Genomic DNA, 24,398 nt, shown 5'->3' with positions numbered 1-24,398 from the left:
GGAAAAAAAAAAAAAAAAAAAAAAAATGCTGTCAAGCGGTGGAGAGAAGGCCGTCGACCAGGAATCTTACGGCTGCACGGTTGCAATTGTGCTGCGGGGGTGTTTCACACTGAGGTGGCGGGGAAATGGTTGCACTCGACAGGAGAGGCTCTCTCGGCCGTATCCACGGTAATCCTGGGCCACGTGGTTCGCTACACGCACGCACACAACTGTACACACTAAGTGCTGCTATGACATAAAAATAACAGCACTGGCAAAAAAAAAAGGAAAAAAAAAAAAAAAACTGAAGCCTTTAGTGTCTGAAGTACAGTGTGTTTTCATGGCTGCGAGACTTTGTGGAATGAAACGAGGTGATGGCGCAGTTGTGGAACCTTGTGTGGATCTACTGGAGGGAAAAGGTGTGAAAGGTGCACATGGATGCGGAATAACAACATGAAATTCAATAGCTAACACTAAACAGCGCTTGCAGTTTAAATCGCCAATGGAAATCGCGGATTTTGCTCGTTTCAGTCGAGTGACTGCAGTGCGCTTTCTCACCAGGGGGGCGGCGTTAAATCTTGCACGCTGGAGCTTTAAATGAGACAAAGCGAGCTATGAGCCGTAACTGAAGGATAACCGACGAGTAATGCAGGCATATTACATACTTATATTACTCTTGCTACTACGTCGGTTCTGATGAAGTCGGCATCACACAGCACTGCCCAAAACTTTTTCTCAAGAGCAGTTGAGACGGAGACTCTGAAGCAGACTCTGGTGCCACTCAGTGCTGGAAAAGTGAGTTCTTGAGGTTTGCCTGCGACTGTGAGAGCATTTCTTTTCTTATCTTCTTTTTATACATCTTTATGGAGTACAGTGGATTTGCAGGGGTTACTTGGTGCACTTCTTAGTTGCCAATTAATTAACCCAGTCCTGATATTAATTAAATTATCGTTTCCTTGTACGAGTCTTTAACTCCCGTGGTGGATGTTTGTGCTACTCCGCGGTTTTTATGGGAAAATCCGACTTTAATCTCCGTTAATTAGAGCTAAGAAGGCAGCCATCTGACTTCATTTAACAAATTCTGGATAGAAAAAGGTGCAACTGTAGCTTTTTAACTGATGTTTTGCTTTGCCATTTATCCAGCTGAAAATGTTTTTTGACCAGAAGCTTAAGTTTAAATAGATTTCTGTATTCTAGCTGAACTATTGTTTTACTATTGTAAATTATCAACCTTTTGCTTTCCCACGAGTAGCTTTTCCAACATTATGTTTTGAAAAATATTCTTTGTAATTCGTTGTCAGAGATAGAATGACACACAAGGTTTCCAACACAGCGCCATCAGCTGGCCTTTTACATAACTATACAACCGTATAACTAGCAGCACTGACGCCTGTTGCCTGGCTAGAAGGAGCTAGCTAGCTTGCCTTTTATGTGTTTGTGTGGTCAGGCAACCAAAATCTTCAACCAGCATCCATGTCTTGCCACCACTCCCCCCCCCCCCCCCCCCCCCCCACACACACACACACACACACACACACACACACTCAATGGAGACGCACTAAGACAGAAGACACCACAGCGGTGCCTCACACCAGATGGAGGCACTGCTGCTTGTGCGGCTTGTGCGGCTTGTGCTGCTTGTGCGGCTTGCGAAGCACTCTAAGGAATCCAGACAGTTAGACAGTGAAATTAAAAGAGGCCGGCGCGCTCGCGGGATTATTAAAAACGCTGCCGTTCTCAACCTAAGCGGGGGCCGTCCAAAAAAAAAAAAAAAAAAAAAGGACAGAGAAGAGAGGAGAAAAGACCAGGAGATGTGTGTGTTCATCAGACATATTGAACCGGCTTTGTGCGAAGGATGAGGGGGGTCCAAGGAGCTTTATCAACATGTGACAGATATAATCGGTGTCTGGAACAAGCCTCCGTGCATTAAATTCTACGTCTGATTTCGTAATGGACCTCGTCATGTTATATTTATTCCCTACGCGTCCCTGGCCCGGCAGGCAATAAGCAGCCGAACAAGCCTGGCAGCGGCGCTGTTATAGCTCCTGCCGTCACCGGAGCGTCCCCGTCTCTCCGGAATGGATTATTTAACAGCCAGCTGCTTTATTTCACCCGGGGGGCACGGACGCTGTGATAAACGACAAGCTTTTAATAATGTATCGGAAGGAAAGCACCTGCTTGTTTTGTAGGCGTGCTCGCCGGCGAAGCGGTCGGAACGACGTCGACAAAGTGTTTATTAAGTGTTTAAAAGAGCGTCCGGGGCAAAAGCAAGTTCGTCCCAAGTCTTCCCTTCAGTTGTGGCACAAACAGGAAGTGGTGGATGGGCAAAGATGTAAGCTTGATGCCTACATATCTTCTACACGATTATTGGCTACTTTACTGAGCCTCACCTTGGAAGTTCGGGGTACCTAATAAAGTGGCCTGTAACTATCAGTATAAGACTGCTTCAAGTTTGGACGTGCTTTGCAGTCCTTGGTTGCAACCAATAGTTATTTATGTTCCTGTTGCCTTTCTATGGTCTCCAACCAGCCTGCCCATTCTGACCTCTGACCCCCAACCCCTCGAGAAGGCACTAAACCTCCACCTGACTCTAAACCGAAGAAACTTGCATTTTCATGCGATGCCTGTAGGTCAGTGGCTGGCTCACTAGTCACTGCAGTCCACTCTCTCAAGTCCCCTTCACCATGTTGCGACGGCTAAATGCTTGAGCTAAACGCTGGCAGCTAATACCTCCACACTGGTGAGCGTGTGTAGGTGCTTTGGTTGTGTTGTTATTTATTATTTGACTTGCTTGCTCATGTTGTGCTGCCTGAGGGCGGTGTGCACTCATTAGGCGCTGAAGGCAGCGGCGCTGTCTGGGCTACCGTGATGGGCCCACCGGTGCTGTTAGCCGCATATTGACGGCAGCCGGTCGGTGAGCAGTGATGCCGCTGACTGGAGCTCGGCTCTTCAGCGTAGGCGGTGCTGTTTGATCTGCAAGTGGTACTTTTGAAGGGCGGTGGTAGAGTGGGAGAACGTTATCTGTTATTTAAGGAAGTCGCCACCACCTGGATGAGTGTGTGCTCTGATGCCCCCCGTCATGAGTTTGATCTAATTTCCTCTCCCTCCTTTTATACTCTTTCACTTCCCACCGCCGCTGTTGATCTGAGCTGCGCTTCAGATCCGCGACCACCTGAGTCGGCGGAAACACCTGCTGCTAATTAACCTCCTCTGTACTGCCGCATCTGTTTTTATCTTAAGTCTCACATGGTCTAAACCTGCTACACATATTAAGTGGCCTGTGTGACATGGTACTAATGAAAGAGTGGTAAATGTGTCTCTTTTTTATTTATTTTTTGCCTGATTTTTGCTTCAGGGGGTCTGTTGGAAACAATTTAACAAATACAAATGCGGAAGGGAGAGGCGATATGATGCTAGCGCAGTAGCTAACATTAAAATCTGGCAGCCAGCTTACATAACCGCAAGTAACGCAATGCATTTATATCAGGCATCAGCATCCAAAAGTTCACCTTTTGTGTGTGTAGCATCAACTATTGATTTCAGCCATGCAAGAGGTTCAGGAGATTAAGAAAAAAAGTGGGTGTTTAGTAAAGATATTGCCACTATAGGTTGATGCAAAGCCGTGGATTGGTGCACAGCACAAAAAGTGTACTTCACTGAACCCGTAAATGTATTTGAGTGTACAAGGGAAAGTATGTGATTTGGGACACGGCTAGAGACGGCAGCTAAAGAGATTAGCGATGGCGCTGCAGCGGCAGCGCTTTTATTGTGTGTAAAAACTGCTGGCTGGCATTTTCGATAAAATAAAAACAACAACAAAAATGAATCAATTCAATTTGTTTGGGAAGCGCTCACTCTGGCTGGTCAGACCAGCTTCTTACCTGTTTGAAAGCCAAAACTTAACAAAAGATGAGAAAAACATAGAGACAAGGGAGCTAAAGAGTGGCGGAAGGTCCAGTGCGCTAGCTGCTAGCCTGATAAGTGTTCCTGCGATATCAAAACAAATGCGTCCAGAGAGTTCTTGGCGACGGTGACTTCACAACGTCACACTGGAGCAAACAAAAAAAAAGGAAATGAATCCGGGCTCGTATCTTATTCTCTGCTCAGGGGCCTGCGTGCCCTGACTTCCTGCGCTGTGCCCATGGCTTGCCGCCCATTATTCCAGCCATTAAATATGTATGCAAGGTTAATTTTCCTTCCCCTCGCCTTTGACTAAAACACAGACAAAGACTTGGATCGTATATCTAAGTGCTCGCTGCTCTGCGGGGAACGAACGAGCGGCTCCATTGCACTCACATGTAATTCACTGTACACCGGCGTGGACGACCAATAAAGTTCCTTCAGTTTCCCCTTGACGGCTTCCGCTGTCGGACTGCCTTGGGTTCTTTTACCGGTACTTACTTTGAACGGTCTTGTTTCCGGCAGGGCAAGGAATCTGTCCGGCGTGAAACACAGCCCCAGGCCGAGAAAGACATCGAGGAGCTGCTGCGGCGGCTCAAATCCGCAGGCAGGCGACACTGTGGCCGTCAGACGCCCCACATCTTTCTGCGGAAGCTATTTGCGGTCGGACCGCGCAGGAGGCAGCCGTGTCGGTTTATCTCAAAATCTACCGATCCACCAGCCGCAAATCCAGGACCGGCAAATGGACGCCTTCAGTCGTCCGCACCTGGGCCAAAATCGTTAAAAACTGCCAGCTGCTCCGAGCGCCATCGGGGGGCAGCAGAGTCAAACCCTGGCAGCCGCCTCCCTACTGACCGAAAAAAGCGGGAGAGACGGAATGGAAAGACGAGGCCGGCGTGTGTGTGTGTGTGGGGGGGGGGGGTTCTCAAGGTGCGACCACGCCGCAATAAAGACGACAAAGAGAGCTGTAGGCCGCATTGGAGATGAATAACGGGAGCCGTTGGGAAGGAAAGATTAAGGAATTATGACAACAACCTAATTGGTATTATATTAAATGCGGCCGTCTCAGATCTTTACGGGTTACCGGAGTGTCTCCAGGGTGCGGAAAATGCTATTTGAAAAAGAGTAAATTAATGCTATTTCACAGGAGCCGGCTGGCCGGGATATTATTGTAAACCCCAGTGAGGCAGGGGAGCCGAGGCGGGTGTGGGGGGGTGTGGGGGGTGGGGGGGTAATGCCTCTAGCAAAAGGGCTGTTTGTTGTCCCCCCCTTCTCCAATTTTTATGCTAAACCTCAGGTTGTCTCTCCAGGAACCGTCTGTCCCTGCATTTGCAAGGGGAAAAAAAAGGCTTGTCAATTTCCCAGATGGCCGCACACTGAAGGCTTGATTTCCTCCAAGTGATCTCTATCTGTTCCATGGCGAGACGTGGGGGGAGGGTGGGGAGAGGCTCTGTGTGTGTATGTGTGTGTGTGTGTGTGTGTGTGTGTGTGTGTGTGGGGGGGGCGGGGGGGGGAGAGAGAGAGGGGGAGGGGGAGGCAAAGGGGGGGAGAAAGGAGAAGAAACACAAGCGTGCGGAGATGGATGCAGGCTTCCCTTCCCTTCCCTTCGCCGTCCTCCCTCCTCCCGCATCCACCGCGTGCCACAATGAGAGGCGTTTTTACGTAACCCCGGCGCCGCTCCTAAGCGCACATTTAATTACAAATGGGGATTAGGGAGCAGCGGCGTAATGTTCCAAAGCAGGAGAGGGAAAGGGTGGTGGAGTGGCAGGTCCGAAAAAAGGGAAGGAAGAGAGGATTTTGAAAGTGCAGGAGGATGTGGGTAAACAAGCGTCGGCCTTCTCCACACAGCGAGTCAACAACAGTTTGTGTTTGTTCCTCCGCTCCGAACCGTACCTCACCTGCAACATCTGCCTCTGTTGGTTGCTTTTGCTTTTTTGCACAACACACACACACACACACACACACACACACACACACACACACAAGTGCTCTAGGGAGGAATAATGCGCACAGCCGAGTCGTGTCAGGCACCACCGACGTGCCGCCGCGGCCCCAACGACTGTCTGCTCGGAGCTGACGAGTCTCTCTCCAGGTGCCGGAGGGGGCTGAACCCCCCCCCCCGAAAAAATAAATAAATAAATAAATAAAAACGCGGCATCTTTTAATGGCGGATGACTCAAATCACCTCGATGGGAGAGGAGAGGAAGAGGCCGTTTCTCCGAGCATTTCATCCCCTGCCACTGCTGCTGTCGGCGACAAATAAAATTGAATCCAGCTGAGCAATAAAATTTTTATCTAAAAGAAATGGATGTGGGAAGAAGAACAGGAGAGCGAAATCAGGATGAATCCGTATCAGGACAGGAGGGAGCAACAATAACGGCGCTGATAGAGTGGGTGAAAAACTGGTGGAGCCGTGGCCAAATCCGTCCGGAGGGGAAACGAGACGCAGTCGACGACGTGCGAGTTCAGATGTTGTGGCAGACGACTGGAGACGCGACAAAAGCTGAGACGAGGGCCGGGCGAGACGCCGGTGTTTTGGCTGTCGCCGTGTCACCGTTGGCGGTTTGTTGTAGGGGCAGGGGTGTGTACGTGTGAGAGAGTGAGAGAGAGAGAGAGAGAGAGAGAGAGAGAGAGAGAGAGACAGAGAGAGAGGGTCTGGACATTTTCCACACCTGAGACAACCCAAACGCGTCACCGCTCCACTGGGTTCCGATGGATTTTTCACGTTTCCCTCAGCTGAAGACAAAACTAAAAAAATAAATACCTGTCTCGGAAATGTTTCGGTCACTGTTCCTACAGATTCAGGGACCAGGCCGGACATGGAGTCTTTGCATTTATGTGCACAGATTCCAAACAGTGCAACGCCTGGGCATTTAAATAGAATAATTCAAACGGGGCAGGTGAGTTTTTGCAGACAAGGAACAAAGAGGAAAATACTGGAATTAAAGGTCCCATATTGTTCTTTTGTAATTGTCTTATTTTGCGTCACTTTACACACACTTTTTTATTTTTTTAATATATTTTTTAGAATGTGTGGCCTGAACGGCACATTTATGGAAACCAACCCCCACAAAGGGCACCAGTACCACTTCCAAGGTGACAACACCCAGAGCCAGATATTATTGACCTCTTTCAAACACGTGGACAGTCCAAACTAGTTGTAGTGTTAGCAGTAAGCTAAAATCTCCTCTTTTTCTTGCAGGAGGCTGTAAACAGAGGGCTAAACGTGTCTAAAGACCTGAAGTGGGGCTGTAAAGCATTCTGCCTTTTTACATTTGATGTGTGGGTTTGGTTCAGGTGCTTGCGTGGCAGATAACCTTTAAAAACAGTGAGAACATTTTTTATTCTGTGGTTGGAGGTACAACTCGACATGCCCTGTTGTTGTCGGAGACTCGGCGTGTTGTGCACGGAGGTGGGGCGGGGGGGGAGTCAAGCAGCAGTGTCCCAGCTCTCCTTGACACGTCTCTCTGTTTCTCTAAAACACTTCTGATGTCGGCGCGACACCTTGGCAAAACACAGGGTTTTTTTCCCATCCCCTCCACAAAGGGAATATGATTGCATGTTCTTCAGCTTGGTTTACAGCAATCAATTCTGGTCCTTTCTTTAAAATCAAACACTACAGTTACACAATCCCCACTCTGCACCCCCCACCCCCCCCACCCCAAAAAAAAATAAATAAATAAAAAAAATCCGGCAAGGACAAGAGAGGTTATTTATTTATTTATTCATCTATTCTTTAATGGGTGGAGAGAAGACGGATGACGCGACTGGCGGGCTGAGGAGATAAAATGTGATGCGAGCTATAATATCGTCCCCTCGCTGGCCGCTAACAGACTGATTATTGTCACTCTGGAAACGAATATGATACAGCAGCGCCGGCTGCAAAGCGCCGGACTGCAGGTGCGGCTGCCAGCGGTGCTTTAAATGAACCACCTGCTGTGTCCCGCAGATGCATCACATAGGCATCATGTGCTAAATGGTGCGTTACCGGATCCGCAGCCAGGGAGTTTTTTTTGTATTTTTTTCTCTCTCTCTCCTTTTCTCTGCCATTCTGTTCGGGCGAGAAAGAAGCCATCTTGCCATTTTACAGCAGAAGAATAAAAAAATAAATAAAAATCAAACATTATTACATGCTTTGATTTCATTTATTTCGGCCTTAAAGATAATGTGGGGGAGACGTGGCGAGGGATGCCAATTAACCCCTGAATAAAGCAGAAGTTGCGCATAATGCAAAAATCTATAAATCGCAGGCGGCAGACTTAACGGTCCGGTCTCGCTAAGCCGCCCCCCCCCTCCCGCTAATTCCTCGCCCTTGTCCTTCCCCGCTCCTCGTTTGCCGCGTCTTTTCAATAACGTTCTTCTCTATTTTCCTTCTCTTGTCTTTCTCCTCGGTCCCTCTCTGCCCCCCCGCTTACCACTTTTCCCCCCGCACGTGTGAGCGCCGGCCTTTTTTAGCTGCGGCAAGACCTTGAAGTGTCATTTTCTCTTGTCTGCCGAGATAAATGTTCCCAGGGAAAAAAGGTACTTATCACCTGTTTAAGGTGAGAAAAGGCGAGGTGGCAGAGTGGTGGTGGTGGTGGTGGTGGGGGAGTTTTTTATTCTACTAATTTTGCTGCCTGAGACGGTGGAGAAAAGGAGGGTCTAAGGATATTCACGGCAAGAACTGCTGTGCAGCACACGAGACAATTATCAGGTCTCACTGAAAAGAAAACATGGGAGACTTTGGGGATGAGAGCAATCTTTAAGCTTTCCTCAATCTGCTGCCATTGGTACCGAAAAGGAGCAACCGTGAAGATCGCCGCGTGGTTAGCGGAAATTCTTCCTTCAAAACTATCCCTCTCTTCCTTTTTGCCGTTTGCCGCCGGCAAAAACTTGATCCAGCCAAGCGGAAATACGACCTTGGAGACACAGTCGCGCAACATACATCAGTCGTTCAATTGCAAAAGCATTAGCGGCTACCGCCTCGCCCCGATTTTACACTCGGCGAGGGCAAGAAAAGTAGCCAAGTGAGTGACGAATGTCCGGCCATTTTGTTTCAGGGACGACGACAAAAGGCGTCTGTAGGCGCTGAAGGGAAATGATGAATACATTTAAAATATATATATATGAAAAAACACCAAAGGGCGGCGTTTTACTACAAGAAAGGGAAAAGCCATTACGACTGAATCATAATATTGTGATTGAGGGACGTTATTATGGCGAGAGGGCTTAATTAGGGCGACGTGATTAATCACTTTGCTCGTGGAGGAGAAGGAAGGTCGCGCAAGGACGAGTGGCACGAACCGCGAGAGACAATGAGACAAAAGGACCGGCAAGACAAGTGTTTCACGCTTGAGACACTTCTGCTCTGAATGGATATGAAAGCAGGTACGCACACGGGCAACAGCAGGGTTTAGCGTGATTGGCGACCTCGCCTGCTCCGACGCCTCTTGTCTCCGGCCAAGACGCCGTAATTGAAGACGCTGAATGAGGAGTCAACCGCCGAGGTCAACGAGACGCCCGCGGCTCAGGGAGTCGGCAGACGTCGCTAATAAAACGCCGGCAAAGCCGTTTTCCGGAGGAGACAGATGCCGAAAGGATAACAATGGATCATCGGCGAAAAGAAGCACACTCGCTTTCCTTGCCGTTCGCTTGCTTTCAAGTGCGGCCGAGAGCAGGAAGAGAGGGAGGTTAATTCCGTCCGCGAGGGCCGCAAGTGCAGGAGCGTGGCGGGCATCAAAGTCGTTCAATCTCTTCTGCAATTATTACCTATGATTAAACTGTAAAAAGCCATGTGACAACCTATTATTTCGCCGCCGCCACCGAAAACGAAAAAGGAGTGGAGCAAGCGAACCAAAAAAAAAAAGTGGCGGCACTTAATTGCACGATGTTCGTGCACGGGTGCTACCTTTCACGGGGGGGGGGACAATTTAATTTCCGCCGATAAGGTCTGCGCGCGAGCCGGGGTGATGTAACTCGGCCTCCAATTCAATTGCGCCGACATGCAATTGCCTTCCATTTTAATTAAAAGCCAAATAAATAAATAAGACCAGAAATTAAGCGACAGGGCCGGATGGAGGGTCGGATGGAGGGTGGGCGGGTATCCTGTTATGGGGGGGGGGGGCTCTGTGATGAGGTCCAAGCCAGCTGGGACCGCCCACCCACCAGCGACAGCACGCGGGGGGGGGAACCCGAGCACTTACTGTATTTGGGGCGATGCCGTCTTGTCGAGGAAAATGCAATATGCATTAGACACAATCCAATCTGTCTCCGGCGGACTAGCATGCACGCATGTGTGTGTGTGTGTGTGTGTGTGTGTGTGTGTGTGTGTGTGTGTGTGTGGCCACATCCGAGTGTGCTTATCCGCCACGTGAGGAGGAAGAGGAGAGCCTCGGTGGGATCTCCACACCGCACTTCATTACGAGCCTATTTACCTGATTAACGGGGGCCACTTTGTCGGCTGCCCCGGCGCCGAGCGGCGCCAAAGCAGGTTTTGGCCGACTAGGTTTGCAAACAGAAGACGGAGACGGAGGAGAGCCCGGCGCCGAGTGACGAGCGGACTGTCCGGATGACTGACGAGCTCGCTGAGTCGAAGCAGCGCGCGCGATTTCCCGTCTCCCGGCGGAGTCAGTGCATGACATGGAGTGCACCTCCCTGCAGACTCGCATTAACGTCAGCCCCGCACAAGTTGGACCCAAACGCGACCTGAAATATCTCGGCGCGCCTGAGTTTTTCATTTTGCCCCAACCCCCCCCCCCCCCCCCCCCGTCCTTATGGTGGAACAACATTTGGCTAACCTTTCCCTGATAATGGAACATAACAATCAAAGAGGAATGAAAAAAAAAAAACAGAAGCGGCCTCCCAAAGACAAGAGGAGAGGATAAAAACCCATCTCGGAACATTATCATTACAGCCGGGTAATGATTTCCTCTCCCTTTTGCTTCTTGTGGAATTTGACTGGCGGCTATTTGAAGAGATTTTCCTTTTTTTCCATCATCCCTTCTTTCTTCCCTTTTCTCCCTTCTTCTACTTTATTTTTCATTTGCGAAAGAGCTGTGTTCAAATCAAAAACTGAACCTGCGCAACAGATTCCACCCTAATTAGACCGTCCCACGCAGATGGAGTGCTGACACAAACAACCTTTAGCAAATGATTAAAGCTCGCTACAGCAGAGGACAATAAAAAACTAAGCAAAAAAAACAACAAACATCTTAGTCAAATAACGTAATCAAATAAGCGTTACGTGCTCAACTCCAAGGGCAGCCACGTGTGAGGGCACCAGCTTCATCCCCCAGCCCCCAGAAAACTATGTTAATACATGCACATGGTGTATTTTAAGCAAACAAGCCTCACTGCTCTCTCTCTAGAGAGAGCGAGAGAGAGAGAGAGCGAGAGAGAGAGAGCGAGAGAGAGAGAGAGAGAGAGAGAGCCAAGCTGGCCTATTTGAATTCAGATCATCTGCAGACTGTTTTTTTTTTTTTTTGGCAGGGGCCACAGTCTGGGTCACAACCCAGACGAGATGGGTCTATCAGGGCCACAGCTCCGCTATCACACCCTAGCACTGGAGCACTGGCACCGGCTGGCTGTTATGAATACACAAATATGTGTGTGTGGCCCACGAGCACGCGCGTGAATACACAACGGTTGAGCGTTGGCGGAATGTATAATAGCGCATAAAGATGCAAAGATAAAGCAAATGTGGAAAAAGATTATGTATTTTTTTCCTTGCTTTTCATGCACCTTTTTCAGCAATCTATAGCAAAAACATTGTCTCTCTCTCTCTCACACACACACACACACACACACACACACACACACACACACACACACACACACACACACACAAAATGCCTGGCTCCCATGCTGACTCTACATCTGTTCGTGTGATACCACAGCGGACCCCTGATCACAGGTGCTGTCGCGTCTCGTGGTCTGGGTTAAAGAAGACATGCCAAACAACAGTGCGTGTCCCGTAAGCCCATGTGCAAGTGTGTGTGTGTGTGTGTGTGTGTGTGTGTGTGTGTGTGTGTGTGTGTGTGTGTGTGTGTGTGTGTGTGTCTTCATAGGCAAATACAAAAAAACAATAATATTAACAGAGAAACAGGTGGAAGACAAAGGCTAACGAGGGAAGTGGATAACAAAGCGGAGGCAGCGAAGGTATTTTCCCACACTGCAACACTGGAGACACGGAGCAAGAAGCCGCCTGGTTGACACGTGCAAGGATTAGGGACGAGTCGTGTGTGCATTCGCGGCGCGGCAGAGATAGGAGATACGGAAACAGACAGGAGTGCTGCTGTCTGTTGGATGTTGCCAGGCTCCATCTTTGATCTCCTCAAACAGTCTCAAATGCCTGTCAGGTTGCATTTTTGCACCCGCTGAAAGGCTGAGAGAGGGGGGGGGGGGGGCGAGCGGGGGACTCTCCTTCAGATCCCCGGTAAACACCCGGTAACGCGGCGCTGCGCGCGCCAATTAGATATACAAATGTGACGAATTCATCTGCAGATTCGCGTGTTTAATCGCTTCAGGTTTGCGGTGCTTCCTTGGGGTTGTGAAGATGCGGGAGCGCGAGGAGGGGCTGTTGGTTTTAGAGCCGAGATGTGGGAAAATGAGATTTAACATCAGAGCGAGATGCCGAGATCAGAGGGGGAAGAAGCAGCCATGAAGACGGTTAATGAGGAAAATTTACGAAGGGCTTATCAGTGCTTTTCGTCATATGGTAGTTGTAGTTAATTAATATTATTAGCTAGTTTGATCTGTAGCATGATTACGTAAAAACTGAATAATGTTTTTAAAAAGAAAATCCCACAACGGCCTGGATATGTTTTGTTTGTTTTCTTTCATGATTTGCGGTGATTAAGCTTAGGAGTGTGATTGAAAATATTGCATACCGCCAAAAAAAAGTAATTGAAGTGTCATTTTGCTACCTAAAAATTATTGTTTCAAAGTATGTTGATGATAATAGAGAGAAACAGCACCCCTCTCATCGAAACAGCACCCCCAACTGGCCTGACGTTGGACTAGTATGACTTGGCTTGCCTGCATGACTCTCTGCTGCAAGAACAATGGCAGAGGTGCCAAAGAGACCAAAGGAAATGTAGAGAGAAAAAAGAGGTGCTCAGCCGAAGGACTTCATAATTCAATAAAAGACCTGCTGGAGGCACTGCGTGTGTTTCTATTCTGACTTTTACCAGTCAATGATTTCTATTAAAAAAAAAGAGAAAAGGGAAGGTAAAAAGGTAGAAACCAAAATGCATTAAAATACAAATGGTGTCTTAAAGTACAGATGTCAACCAGCTGCTTTGTGTATTTAAAAAAAGAACTTTGGCTCCACATGTAATGACTAAGATTTAGGAGTTGGAAAAAAAGATGGGAATAAAATGCTGCAATGCAGCTTATTTACATTCCTGAAGAAAGTGGCCCGGAGAAACAGGCCAATCATTGTGATGTAAATGCACCACCTTTGTTGCACTCTGCAGGAGAGGCCTGATCCCATCATTTCAGGCCTTGTCTCAGCGTGCCAGCACAACCCTCTGTGGTGCCGTATATCGTGTTGGAGATCAATAGTGATCGCCGCATGTGAATACATCTCAGAGGTTGTTTGATATTGTCGCTGGGGAGCTACGGGGGCTTCTTAAAAGTATGGAGGAGACACATAGTAAACTATTCTGCCAGCATGATTAATAATATTCCTGTGCTGCACATTCAATTTTGGGGTGGAAGGACTACATAAATAGACATATATAAAAATTAAATGAAAGCAATTTTCTGCATCTAATGGGGCATGCTTATTATGTAGACAAATGTAAGCCACAATGGAAGAAATCATTTGAGAGGATAGACGCTAAGAAAAGCGTAATTTGTAAACTAAACTTGCCGGCATACAAACAATGTGCTTGTTGATGGTGATGTCATCTTCTTTATCTAGTGAATCAGAATTTGACAACTGGTTAATTACAACCTCTTCCGACCTGAAGGGCTTAGGGTAGGAACTACAGAATGAGGATATATTTAAATCAGTGTGAGATTAAGAGTACGGTATTAATTCCCAGGGGAAATGACCTGATTTCCAAGTGATTGTAACAAACAGTAATAGCTATTACAAGCTGGTGAAATAAGCATCATTTTACAGCTTTACAACTCTCTGCATGTTCCCACAAGCTTTGGCTACGGTCTTGAACCACTTCAGCGTGGCTGGCCATGGTGGGAAACTAAAACAATCCACAAATTGGGGAGGAAAGTACTGACCGGCTCTGACTCTACGCTGATGAAACTGTGGTTGATCTTGTTTGGGGAGGGCATAGAGGGTAAGATGCCGTGTCCTCATGGTTATCACCACACAGGCAAAGAAAAAGGTAGGGAGAAAGAGTTTCATTTCATGTCATATATCATTGTATGTGTTGTGTGGGCCATTAGGCGCTTGTGTTCTACGTACTGAATTTTAAATGAAAGAGTTATAAGTTGCAGTTAAGTCGTCGAAACATTGAGAGCAAATAAAATTCCTGCCTGCCATTCAGAAGAAGACATTGTCGTCGTCGTCTAATTCCTGTCTAGACGCTCACTTTGCTTTCAAGCATACTTTCTTTGCAAACCGCCAGTTTTCATCAGGGACCTTCAAGACCTCAACTGAATCTTCAGAATTTCCGTAAAATAGGGAAAAAGAAGTGAAGGACGGTTGGCACAAAAGTTTGATAACACTCCCCCTCAGCTCGTCGCGCACCTATCTCATAAAATCTTCATTCACCCAAGCTCTTCATACCCAGACAAGGAAAGCCCATTTCAGCAACAGAGAGATGTTCAGTTTCATTACAGGGACCTTTTTTTTTTTTCTTAACTCCACTCTTACTTTACCAAAGCCACTCCGTACGGGAAAAAAAGAATCAGATTAAATCTTTTAGGAAAGCTTTCATAAATATTGTGGTGCAGGTGTTTCAAGACACGCGGCTCGCCTGCCTGCTAAACCGAACCGCTGTCCAACCACAAATGGACGGTTTATCTTTAGAAGATACCAGCCTCCACATCCATTTTTAGGGATTCCCCTAAACCTTTGTTCATGTTGACCCAACTAATAAGTGCCGTTAGATGGTCCACTTTATTCCCCTAAAATTTATCTGCAGTGGTTGCAACAGTGGGACAAGAAATGATGCAGTTCTATGAAATAATGGGTGTAACTTTTCATAATTAGCTATGTTAAAAATATACTCTTCGAAATCCTTCTCTTCATGTCCAATGAGCGCAAATTGTCAAATAATGACGTTGTTTCATCTGAGACTGAGACGCAGTCCCACCCTGGCAGAGGGCCACTGCGACGACGCGACACCCTGCCCAGTCTGCAGGAACACAAACATATTACGAAGGAGTAACACGACACTCTTCCGTAACCACACGGGCACAAATGGGCTCTTCGGCACGTACGGGGAGCACAGCCACTGTGCACTCTTTAAAAGGTCCTTTGCAAACAAATCGATAAGCCTCCCAACAAACACGGCGGCATTTCAAAATGATCAGTAAAAGGAGAGAAAGTGCACACACAAACATGCACAGCCCCACACCTGGCACGCACACACACACAGAGACCAGAGATAATTGGAGCGCTCGCTCACCCCTCTCGCAGGTGCTATCCCAGAAGCCCGTTCCGGTGCAGTCGCAGACGAAGCGGTTCCAGCCCTCCTTGCACGCCCCATTGTTCTTGCACGGGTTGCTGTCGCACTGTTTGCCCGACACCTTGCTGCACGACGACTTGATGCCCGTCATATTCTGGGACTGGGCGATCTGCCGGATGTCCTTGCTGCGTCCGTCGATGAACAGATCCCGCACGCAGCCCACGTAGCCGTAGTTGAGCATGGCGGTCCATAGCTCGGTGGGGAGCACCAGGCCCGCCCTGTTGTCAGGCAGACCGCCAAGGTAAAGGTCTCCCTCCAGGTCCAAGATCTCATTCTCCCCGCTGGCTGTGAATGGGGTCCGGCGGCTGTTTACTGAGATTATGCCTAAAGGGTGAAGGTGAGAAGAACTCAATTATTGAACGCATGCAAGATGCAGAGAGGGAAAAAAAAAAACACATGACAAGACTTTATGCGCTGCTTCAAGACAATGTGGAGTCCAGGAAGGAGACTTTCAGCTCCCTGCAGATGAAAAGGTACTCAGAATTGCCCAAATTACTGTCCACAATTTACTGCAATGTCCTCCGTTTGATGTCATAATGTTCCTTTTGGTCGTCACTGAAATACCACCACAGGACTGCAGGCACTGTTTGTCTCTAATAACTTGTCATGTGACCCTTTCCTGAGGAACTGGTTGTTAATCTGATGAAGTCGAAGGGTGATAAAGAGGACTGTTTAAATTAAACTGTCACAGAAACAGAATATTTAGTGGTCATCATTCATGGGTCAGAAATGCAACTTTAACAACCCTTCTTTTCCATCTTCAGAATTTGTCTTTCATTTATGGGTGCATTTTAATTGATGTGTTTAAAAAGCTCTGAAATAACACTGCAAAACAGCTGGATTGCTCTAATTTAAATTTTTGAAACCCAAGTCATCTGTCATTGCAACCTCTAATAGATAACATTTTTAGCCAGCCTTTAATATACCTTCATGGACCAGAATAGAGGCATGTTGTGGTTACAGGAGATGTCACTGTTTGTAAAATGATGCCACTTCTACAAAACAGATTAGCATGGATGCGACTATTGCAGCAGTCCCATTAGAAGCTGGAGGCATTGGAGGCTTTCCCCTGGTTAACAACCTGCTTTGCTGGTCTCCTAAATGGCTTTGGCAAGAGTTTAAACACCACAGCCAGTCAGCCACACTGTGGTGACCCGCGGCTAATTCCTCATTTTTCGTCTCCCGGCTGTACGAGCAGCGGCAGCAGACATGACGGGTCGATTTTAATATGCTAGACAAGCTGTGCCTTCCCTTGACAAACACTTCTTGTGAGCTCTTTTCCAGATGGACACATGAGATAAGTATTCAAAAAGCATTCCATCTGGCATTCTGGGTTAGCTTTTAACAGTCTTTGTGAAGTCCCGTAATTGTCAATGTTTTGTTAGCAGGCGGAGCCCTGCTGAATTTTAACTCGGGCTCCAGCAAAAAACAAAACTGAATAACTCAAGTAAAAAAAAAAAATGAAATGCTAGCGTTGCCCTTATCTTTCAACGTTCATCACCTTCACAAAAAAATGATATTTTAGGAACCACATTTTTCCAAACCACGAAAGTGTGGCCGGCAGCACATTTCATGTTCATCACAACGAAGACGAAGGTGAAAGTGACAGACAAAAACTTGCAACGGGGGGGCTCCAACAAATCCAAAGTGACAACAAACACGCGCAACAATGCTGTTAAAGAGGATGACAAAAGTAGGGCAGCGCAACCCAGTGTGTGTGTGTGAGAGAGAGAGAGAGAAAGAGAGAGAGAGAGAGAGAGAGAGAGAGAGAGAGAGAGAGAGAGAGAGAGAGAGAGTGAGTGAGTGAGTGTGCATGTTTTTAAACCAGATTATGCTGATCACGGACTTGTAACATCCTCTTCAGGATTCTTTTTGTTTTGCTTTTACCCTACTGAGATTGCAAATTTTTTTAATTGTTAAAACCTGAAAAAAACAGACAAAAGAGAGATCCTAACTCTACTACAAAGAGAGCATTTTCACTCATAATGTCCCTCCCTTTCATATTGTCTCCATGCCGTAATAGACTATTTTGACCCCAATCAGCAATAATGTTTTACATCAAACTCAGTTGCTGCACCTTTCAAAAAGAAAGAATTGCAATTTGCATTTTAAGCCACGTGCCGACTCGCACGGAACTGCACGACAAGTGGACAGATTTCGCTCGAGTTGCCACTCACCTTGACTGCCAAAGACGCCTGAGTTTCTCTGTGGCGGCTAAATTCAACCAACTTGCCACTTCTATTAGGATTTCACTCGAGCCACAAGGGTGATTACGGCTTCTCTTAACCATTCCTCAGTCTGGCGTCCCTATATCTGTCTCATTCCTCTTATTTTCCTTGGGAAGAAAAAAAAAAAAACTACTTCTGCGGTGCTATCGCGCCACGGGCTGGGCCGGCGATTAATCAAAGCGGCAAGCTCTGACACACGGCTCAATTGGCTGCTCTAACCTGATATATAACACAGGCTGTAGCAGCGGCTTGTAGCACAGCCTAGTCCTCCGGAGGATCCCGCCTCGTGCTGCGATAGTGTTGGCTATTGGCGCTCAAGGCAACAGAAGTTTCTAACCTTTTTCTTTCTTCCCTAATATAATTTTCTTTTAATATCGGCCACATTTGGCCATGTTTTTAGGTCAGAGGACACCGAGAGAGGAGAGAGTTGCAGGGGGGAAACTGAGTCAGTTACTATCCGGAGAGAGATGAGCGGTTCCGCCGCTGCAATAAATCACGGCCGAAATGATTAGGGGAGTTTAACGTCCTCCTGGGTTGCGACGGAGAGAAGGCGGTTAAGTGAGGCAGCTGCACTGAGTCGCAACCCCTTCCCTCATTTGCTTTAATTTCCATTAGCCTCAAAGTTTCAAACCGGGAAAGACAAGCAGCAGAACGATCTACATCATAGCTGAGACTGCAATGGCAAAATATCCACCTGGAGATTTGTGCCATAGGAGATGAAAAACGAACAGTCAGGCTGAAAGTTACCTGCAGATCAGAAATAAGGGGTTGACCAAACTTTAATGACTTTCATTAAATTTGAGAGAGTCGCTGACAAGCAAAAAACACATCTGCAAGGCAGTTGGCAGTTGTTCAGCGTTCACCCTCGACTGTTAGGGATTTTCTCTGTTCAGTGAAGACCAAAACATCAACAAGTCAACACCCTTTTCTAACATTTCTAACATTACAAATCCATCCTGCTGCTAAAATATTCCAGATCAGGTCCTTTTATGTGTTCTGTTTTGTATAAAATCATTTTTATTACACAGCCGACAAATAAGATTACAAAAAAATGAAAATAAAAAAGACAATAAATAGCTGCCTGGCTGATGTTATCGATGATCCCCCTTCACTAAAGACTCATACACAATAAAGAAAGAACACTGCAGGGACCAGTGCTCAGTATTTTTCTTTTTTTAAGCTATATTGCCCAGTAGGGTATCTTTATTACAGCTGAGGTTGATTACTGAGAACTCTGGCAGGTTGTTATTTGTCCTGTCAGCTCTGCCGATAAATCCAGACCTCAGTGTCGCCAGAGGCAACAAGTCTTTTTTTTCCTTTGATTGAGTCAGGAGTTAAGTTTTAGCATTGACGCGCTTCTTGATTATGTACTAGGAGAGACAGAAATGAAATATGGGGACATAATAAGACCCCTGCGCCTCATGAAATCACAGGGCTGATCACAATTCATCCTCAACTTGAACCACCTGTGACGGCGTAATTGGAAATGAATAAAGTTGCTGGAACTAATGAGTTACGACCATGGTTACAAAGGGCTACAGAAAATATGCAGGCAATTTCCATGAACTTTCGAAGTTAAGTTAACTATCGGAAAGACATCAAGTTGGAGCCTTTCCATGGGAATTGACGATAACTTGAGTAAACATTCGGTCTTCTCATTTACTCACAAAAACAAATGAAATGTTTGTGAAAACATGTGAAAATTGTCAAATTTTAAACAGTATTTCGTTATTTACTTGTTCATTTATTTGCTGGTGCTTCCATTATACCTTGGAACTAATATTGTGAGTGTATGACTTTCTACATCACCAGAAACACCCACTAAAATCGAGATTTCAGGTTGGAAACAATACAGAACCGCAACAATAGTAGGTTCATAATCAAATGTAGCAGGCAACCATTCTCAAGCTTGCGTAGAACCATACCTTGACCCCACTTAGCATGTTTTTTGTATCAATAACCTCATAGCAGCTGCGTTGTGCAACTTTTAAAATATAGCAACATGATCTTGCAAATTGTAGAATTATCTAATAGTCGCAGCCACTGTACTCTCTGTACTCTCATATGGCAGCCGCAAATTTTGATGTTGAGTTAAAACGATGGATTGCCACATTTATTAGGCACATGATTGACAGTACTGACAGCATTGTGCTCACTGGGCGCGATTTTCTGTGGACGTAGGCTAACAAACTAACAACTAGAGATGCATCCGTCTTGCTTCCCCAGCTCATTGTCAACGTGCGGCGCAATCCCAATCCATCCAACGTCCAAGAAAACATGAATGTAACTTGACTAGATTATGTCCATGGGCTCAAATGGATTATCATGCCTTTAGGAACGGCACAGAATAGGGGAAGAAATTCAGCCAAAATTGCATTAACCAATTTTTTTTCAACCAGAAACTGCAGTTTCATTCCTACAATCTTCAACAAAGATTACCCATCTTGTGACATCGCCAAAATCGCCCTGATTCGTTGGTCTTACCTGAGCGACCGTCTCTCTGGATGTCCACGTGGTGCCAGGCGCCGTCGTTGATCTTGGCCTGTGTGGCCTTCACCTTAATGGTTCCAGAGCCCATGTCCAGCAGCAGGTACAGCCCTCCATCCAGCAACTCCACTGCAAAGAAGTCCACCTTGTTGTTCTTCTGGCCCTTGGAGTCCCTCCGGTCCTGGGCCTTGCCGTGGGTGAAGAGGATCAGGCCGTTCGGCTCGGTGGTGCGGAAGTCGAAGGAGATGGAGCCCACGCGCTTTGTGTTCCACTTGGGCAGTGCCAGGTAGGAATCGGGGGTCTCGAAGTTGATGGGGTCAAGGGTGGGGACGTTCTCGCACTTGAACACAACGTCACCCTGGAGTTTCATCTTGGGGTCCACGATGCGGGCCAGGCGGGACAACTCAAGGCGGATGTCATTGTTCTTGTACACCACCTGGTGGAGAGAAAAAGTTGGTTGGAACTGTTAGCCTCATGGTGGACTGTGGTGGTGGTGGTGGGGTCCACCACTGCACCACTGGTTGGTGACAGCCCTACTCGGTACAGTACAGCTCGGTTGGAAGAGAGAGAAAATGTAGATGCTGAAACTATCACTTGAGTCTCAGAGTCGTTTATTATTAGACAAAAATATCTGCGCAACTTAATTCCACACATAGCTCAAAACAGAAAAAGCTCTATTCAACCGCCTTTAACATGCTAGCAGCGTGAAAATCGCTATAAGAGCGAAACTTAAGAGGCAGAATCGCCGCCTCGTCAGTTTCGCGGCCAGCGAACACAACTCGCAAGCAGAACACATAGTTAGCGGTGCTGGCGAACAGTTTATCGACACAATTCAGCGGCTGTACGTTGAAAATACCAGTAAAACTAAAGTTGCTTGAGGTCACAATACACTCACAGACATCATACATGTTTTCAAATATTGCCGTGGCCGACTACTCTCTCGTCGTCCACCGGCCGAGTCGGCGCCGTCTCCCTCCCGCTGCCCACCGGGTCTCTGTTCGTTCCACTCGGACGGTTATGGTCCTTGGTGCTTCGGTATTCGCTCGGTATTATTATTTTTTTTTTTTTCCCGAACACTTTTGCTGCACTGCGGCCACCGGCTGCGAAATCAGGAGGAGTTTTTCATTGCGTGTCGCTCTCAGTTTTTAATACGTGAAAATGTGAAAAATCGATACGTGGGGCATTTGAAAATGGCGGTTTTTGGTTTCGTGACAGACTCCGACTCGGCGCCCGTCAAAACTCTTACCCAATCAGCGCCCTGCTCTGTGCTACGTCACCACTATGGTCCCTGCTCAGCACGCTTAAAACCCCAAGTAAGCAGGTACCAAAATAGTAACCCTTGGTTGGGGTTTACCGTTCCGCACTGACGCCAAGCGAGCCAGTGAAAACATGCGAGTCCCACGCCCCCCACTGCAAACTGCAGTATGTACGGCGTCATTGTTGATATCACTTTGCGAAGACAAACGGGATCAATAAAACTAATATGTCCTCAGGCCCAATTTGTTTTCCAGTCATTCCCTATTTCGCCTCCAATTTGCCCAAGGTGGGAATGAGCTCACACACAAATCCATGACCGCCTTTCGGCTTTGATTGAACACCTGCCGACCGGGTGGGAAGAAAAGCGTGAGAAATGATGGCTAAATTATTACTGAGTCACACCCGCTGGGCGCGTGTGTATGAGGACAAGGCAGTGTCATAAATACTGGGTGGAAGCCTGCAGGAGTATCTCTGACCCTGTTATATCCAATATCATACCTATTTACCAACAGAAAAACGGTCCCACGCTCTAATCTACCAAGTAGAAAGACATTATATTCAAACGCGTGAGAAATACAACAGAGCAGGAGAGTAAAATATTGTCAATTGGAATCCACCGAGGCAGAAAATTAATGTTTTTTGTTTTCTTTTTTCTTTCTTTTCTTTGTGGGTAAGAAAGGCGTTCTCTCTCTGGCATATAGGGCAGTGTGTGTGTGTGGGTGTGTGCCACGGGAAGGAGAGCGACACTGTTAGAGGGAGCACAGCTGTCAACAAACAGATTTCACTGCTGTGGGATTACTGATAATCCTGGAAGATTTGACAGTAAATCAACACAGGTGACCCGAGCGCTGAGGAGGACTGACGAGAGGCGGAAAAGAGGGCGATGGCGGGAGCGGAGAGAGAGGGAACCCGCCGAGATGGAGGAGATTAAATGCTGCGAGGCAACCGTGTGCCGCTGGCTTAACGTATACTGTACAACTGAGTGTGTGAGAGAGAGAGAGAGAGAGCGTGTGCGTGTGTGTGTGTGTGTGTGTGTGTGTGTGTGTGTGTGTGTGTGTGTGTACGCGCGCACCAGCGTGTACTTCATGCTGCGATGGAGCTGTCAATGATGTTAATGACCACACTTAATCTCCAGTACAAGACCACAACATACACTCAACCCCACATGTTGTCAAGCAATTAATCTACCGGCGTCGTACCGCACACAGAGACGCATGCACGCACACATGTTTTGTTGGGATTAAAGTGATCTAAAACCCCGATTTCCTGCATATTGTCCCATGTTGAAACAACAAAAGGGACAAAGATCCAAGCCAGTACTGCATTAACCACATAATGGCAGTAAATATCTGAAAGGCCCAGTAATATCTTTTGTATTTTTTCTTTTTTTTTTTTAATCTTTCATCATGTGATACCATTTACGCCATTTTCTCATACATGCAAAATCTAAATACCGGCAGCTCAGCTTCTGCGATATCATGAGTTCCAGTTCTGACAGATCCGTCGAAAAAGGTTCCCGATTTAACACATCAATAACATCATCGCTAATGTTCAGTGGCCAATTTAGCCCCATCTTACATAATGAGGGTCGGTGCTGCATTGCGTGACATGATTCATCTGAGGCCGCGGGCTGTGATATCTACGATTCTGTAATGTTTGCACACTTATATCAGGTCTAAATATGTGACAGGCACCCAGATATCCCCCAGCCGTCCTCATTAAAGATGTTCTGCCTCTGCAACTGTTTAACTAGCTGTAAAATAAAAAAATCTGACTGCTTCACTTTCAATTTGACACTTTGCTTTGGCTTATCGTGGGTTTTCGATTTTTCATAGGCTGTCAATGATGGGCATGTAAAATAGATGCAACGGTCACGCTGTGATTTCATCTGCCTATGTTTCACAACAGAAAACAAAACTGAATCGTCATGGATGATGAGGACTCTGCCCTTTGGCTTTAACCAAGATTATTTATCAGGAAAAAAGAAGAAGAAAAAGATCTCAAGTTTTTTTGTGAAGTCAAACACCTTTCTTGAATTCCACTTTGAGTCGGCTTCAAAAAAACAACTTTCGAGTTGACAAACTGAATATTACATGAATTAAGAAGAAGAAAAAAGTGTCAGGATTTCTGCGAGGTTCGCTACGATGGTCATTCGCATTTTGATCGCTCAGATTTGATGAAATTCCATGTCACCGTGTGTGCAGGACGTCCTATTTTATTCCCAAACACAGGAACACCGGAACAGAGCTTCCCCCCAGGAGACAAACCTCCACCCTCAGTCTCGCCCCTCCTGACAGGAAAAAGTCTGCCTAGGACAAACTAATCAAAGCGGCCTCGCCCCCTCCATCTGTTTTGGGATTATGATTTTGTCTCTTTGGCTGCCGGCCAGATCGATAAGGTGATCGAAGCGGCGTAGTTTAAAAGAGGAACCGACTTTTCCGACGGGAAAAGACGAAAGGAAAAAAAAAAGAAATAACAGCAGCGTTGCGCCTGCATCGTTTTTTTTTTTCTTATGGTATCGTCTGCTGCGCTTGTCCTTTCAAGCGGCCACGCGGGGCCATTCGTAACACCGGCGCAGGGGGAGTGTAACGACTCCATAAAGCTACAATCCGTCGTCGTCTCTGCTTCAGGATGGTGTATTGATCGAGACCCGGTAAGAAGGAGGAGGGCAAGAGGGCAGGGAGGGCTGTAAGCGTAAAGTGTGCAGCGATGGATGGTCACACACGCACGCACACGCGACTCAACACAATCTTCTCCCTAATCTACTCCAGATCAGTGCTCATGTCCTCTTGGCCCCGGCCACAGCTGCCGTCAGCTGATGATTTAGCCCCAGTGTTAATGAAGGAGCAGGGTAATTCCACTGAAGTGAAGGAGGAGATACACACAGACTCACAGACTCACACACACA

General features: G+C 46.9%; 1 protein-coding gene across 1 annotated transcript in view; it reads right to left on the bottom strand.

Moving 5' to 3' along the window:
- The window catches only part of nrxn3b (neurexin 3b), a 272,751-nt gene that overhangs the window by 172,373 nt on the left and 75,980 nt on the right, over positions 1–24,398 (bottom strand). Inside the window, exons 6-7 of the mRNA XM_076048392.1 lie at positions 20,231–20,669; positions 15,459–15,842 (exon numbers count right to left, since the gene is read on the bottom strand). Of these exons, the coding sequence (XP_075904507.1) occupies positions 15,459–15,842; positions 20,231–20,669 (823 nt within the window). The remainder of the gene's footprint in view (positions 1–15,458; positions 15,843–20,230; positions 20,670–24,398) is intronic.

The sequence above is a fragment of the Nelusetta ayraudi genome, unplaced genomic scaffold (assembly GCF_046127955.1).
Source record: "Nelusetta ayraudi isolate G7.1 ecotype Tasmania unplaced genomic scaffold, CSIRO-AGI_Nayr_v1 ptg000100l, whole genome shotgun sequence".
NCBI lineage: Eukaryota > Metazoa > Chordata > Actinopteri > Tetraodontiformes > Monacanthidae > Nelusetta > Nelusetta ayraudi.
This window is presented reverse-complemented; position numbering and strand designations above follow the sequence as displayed.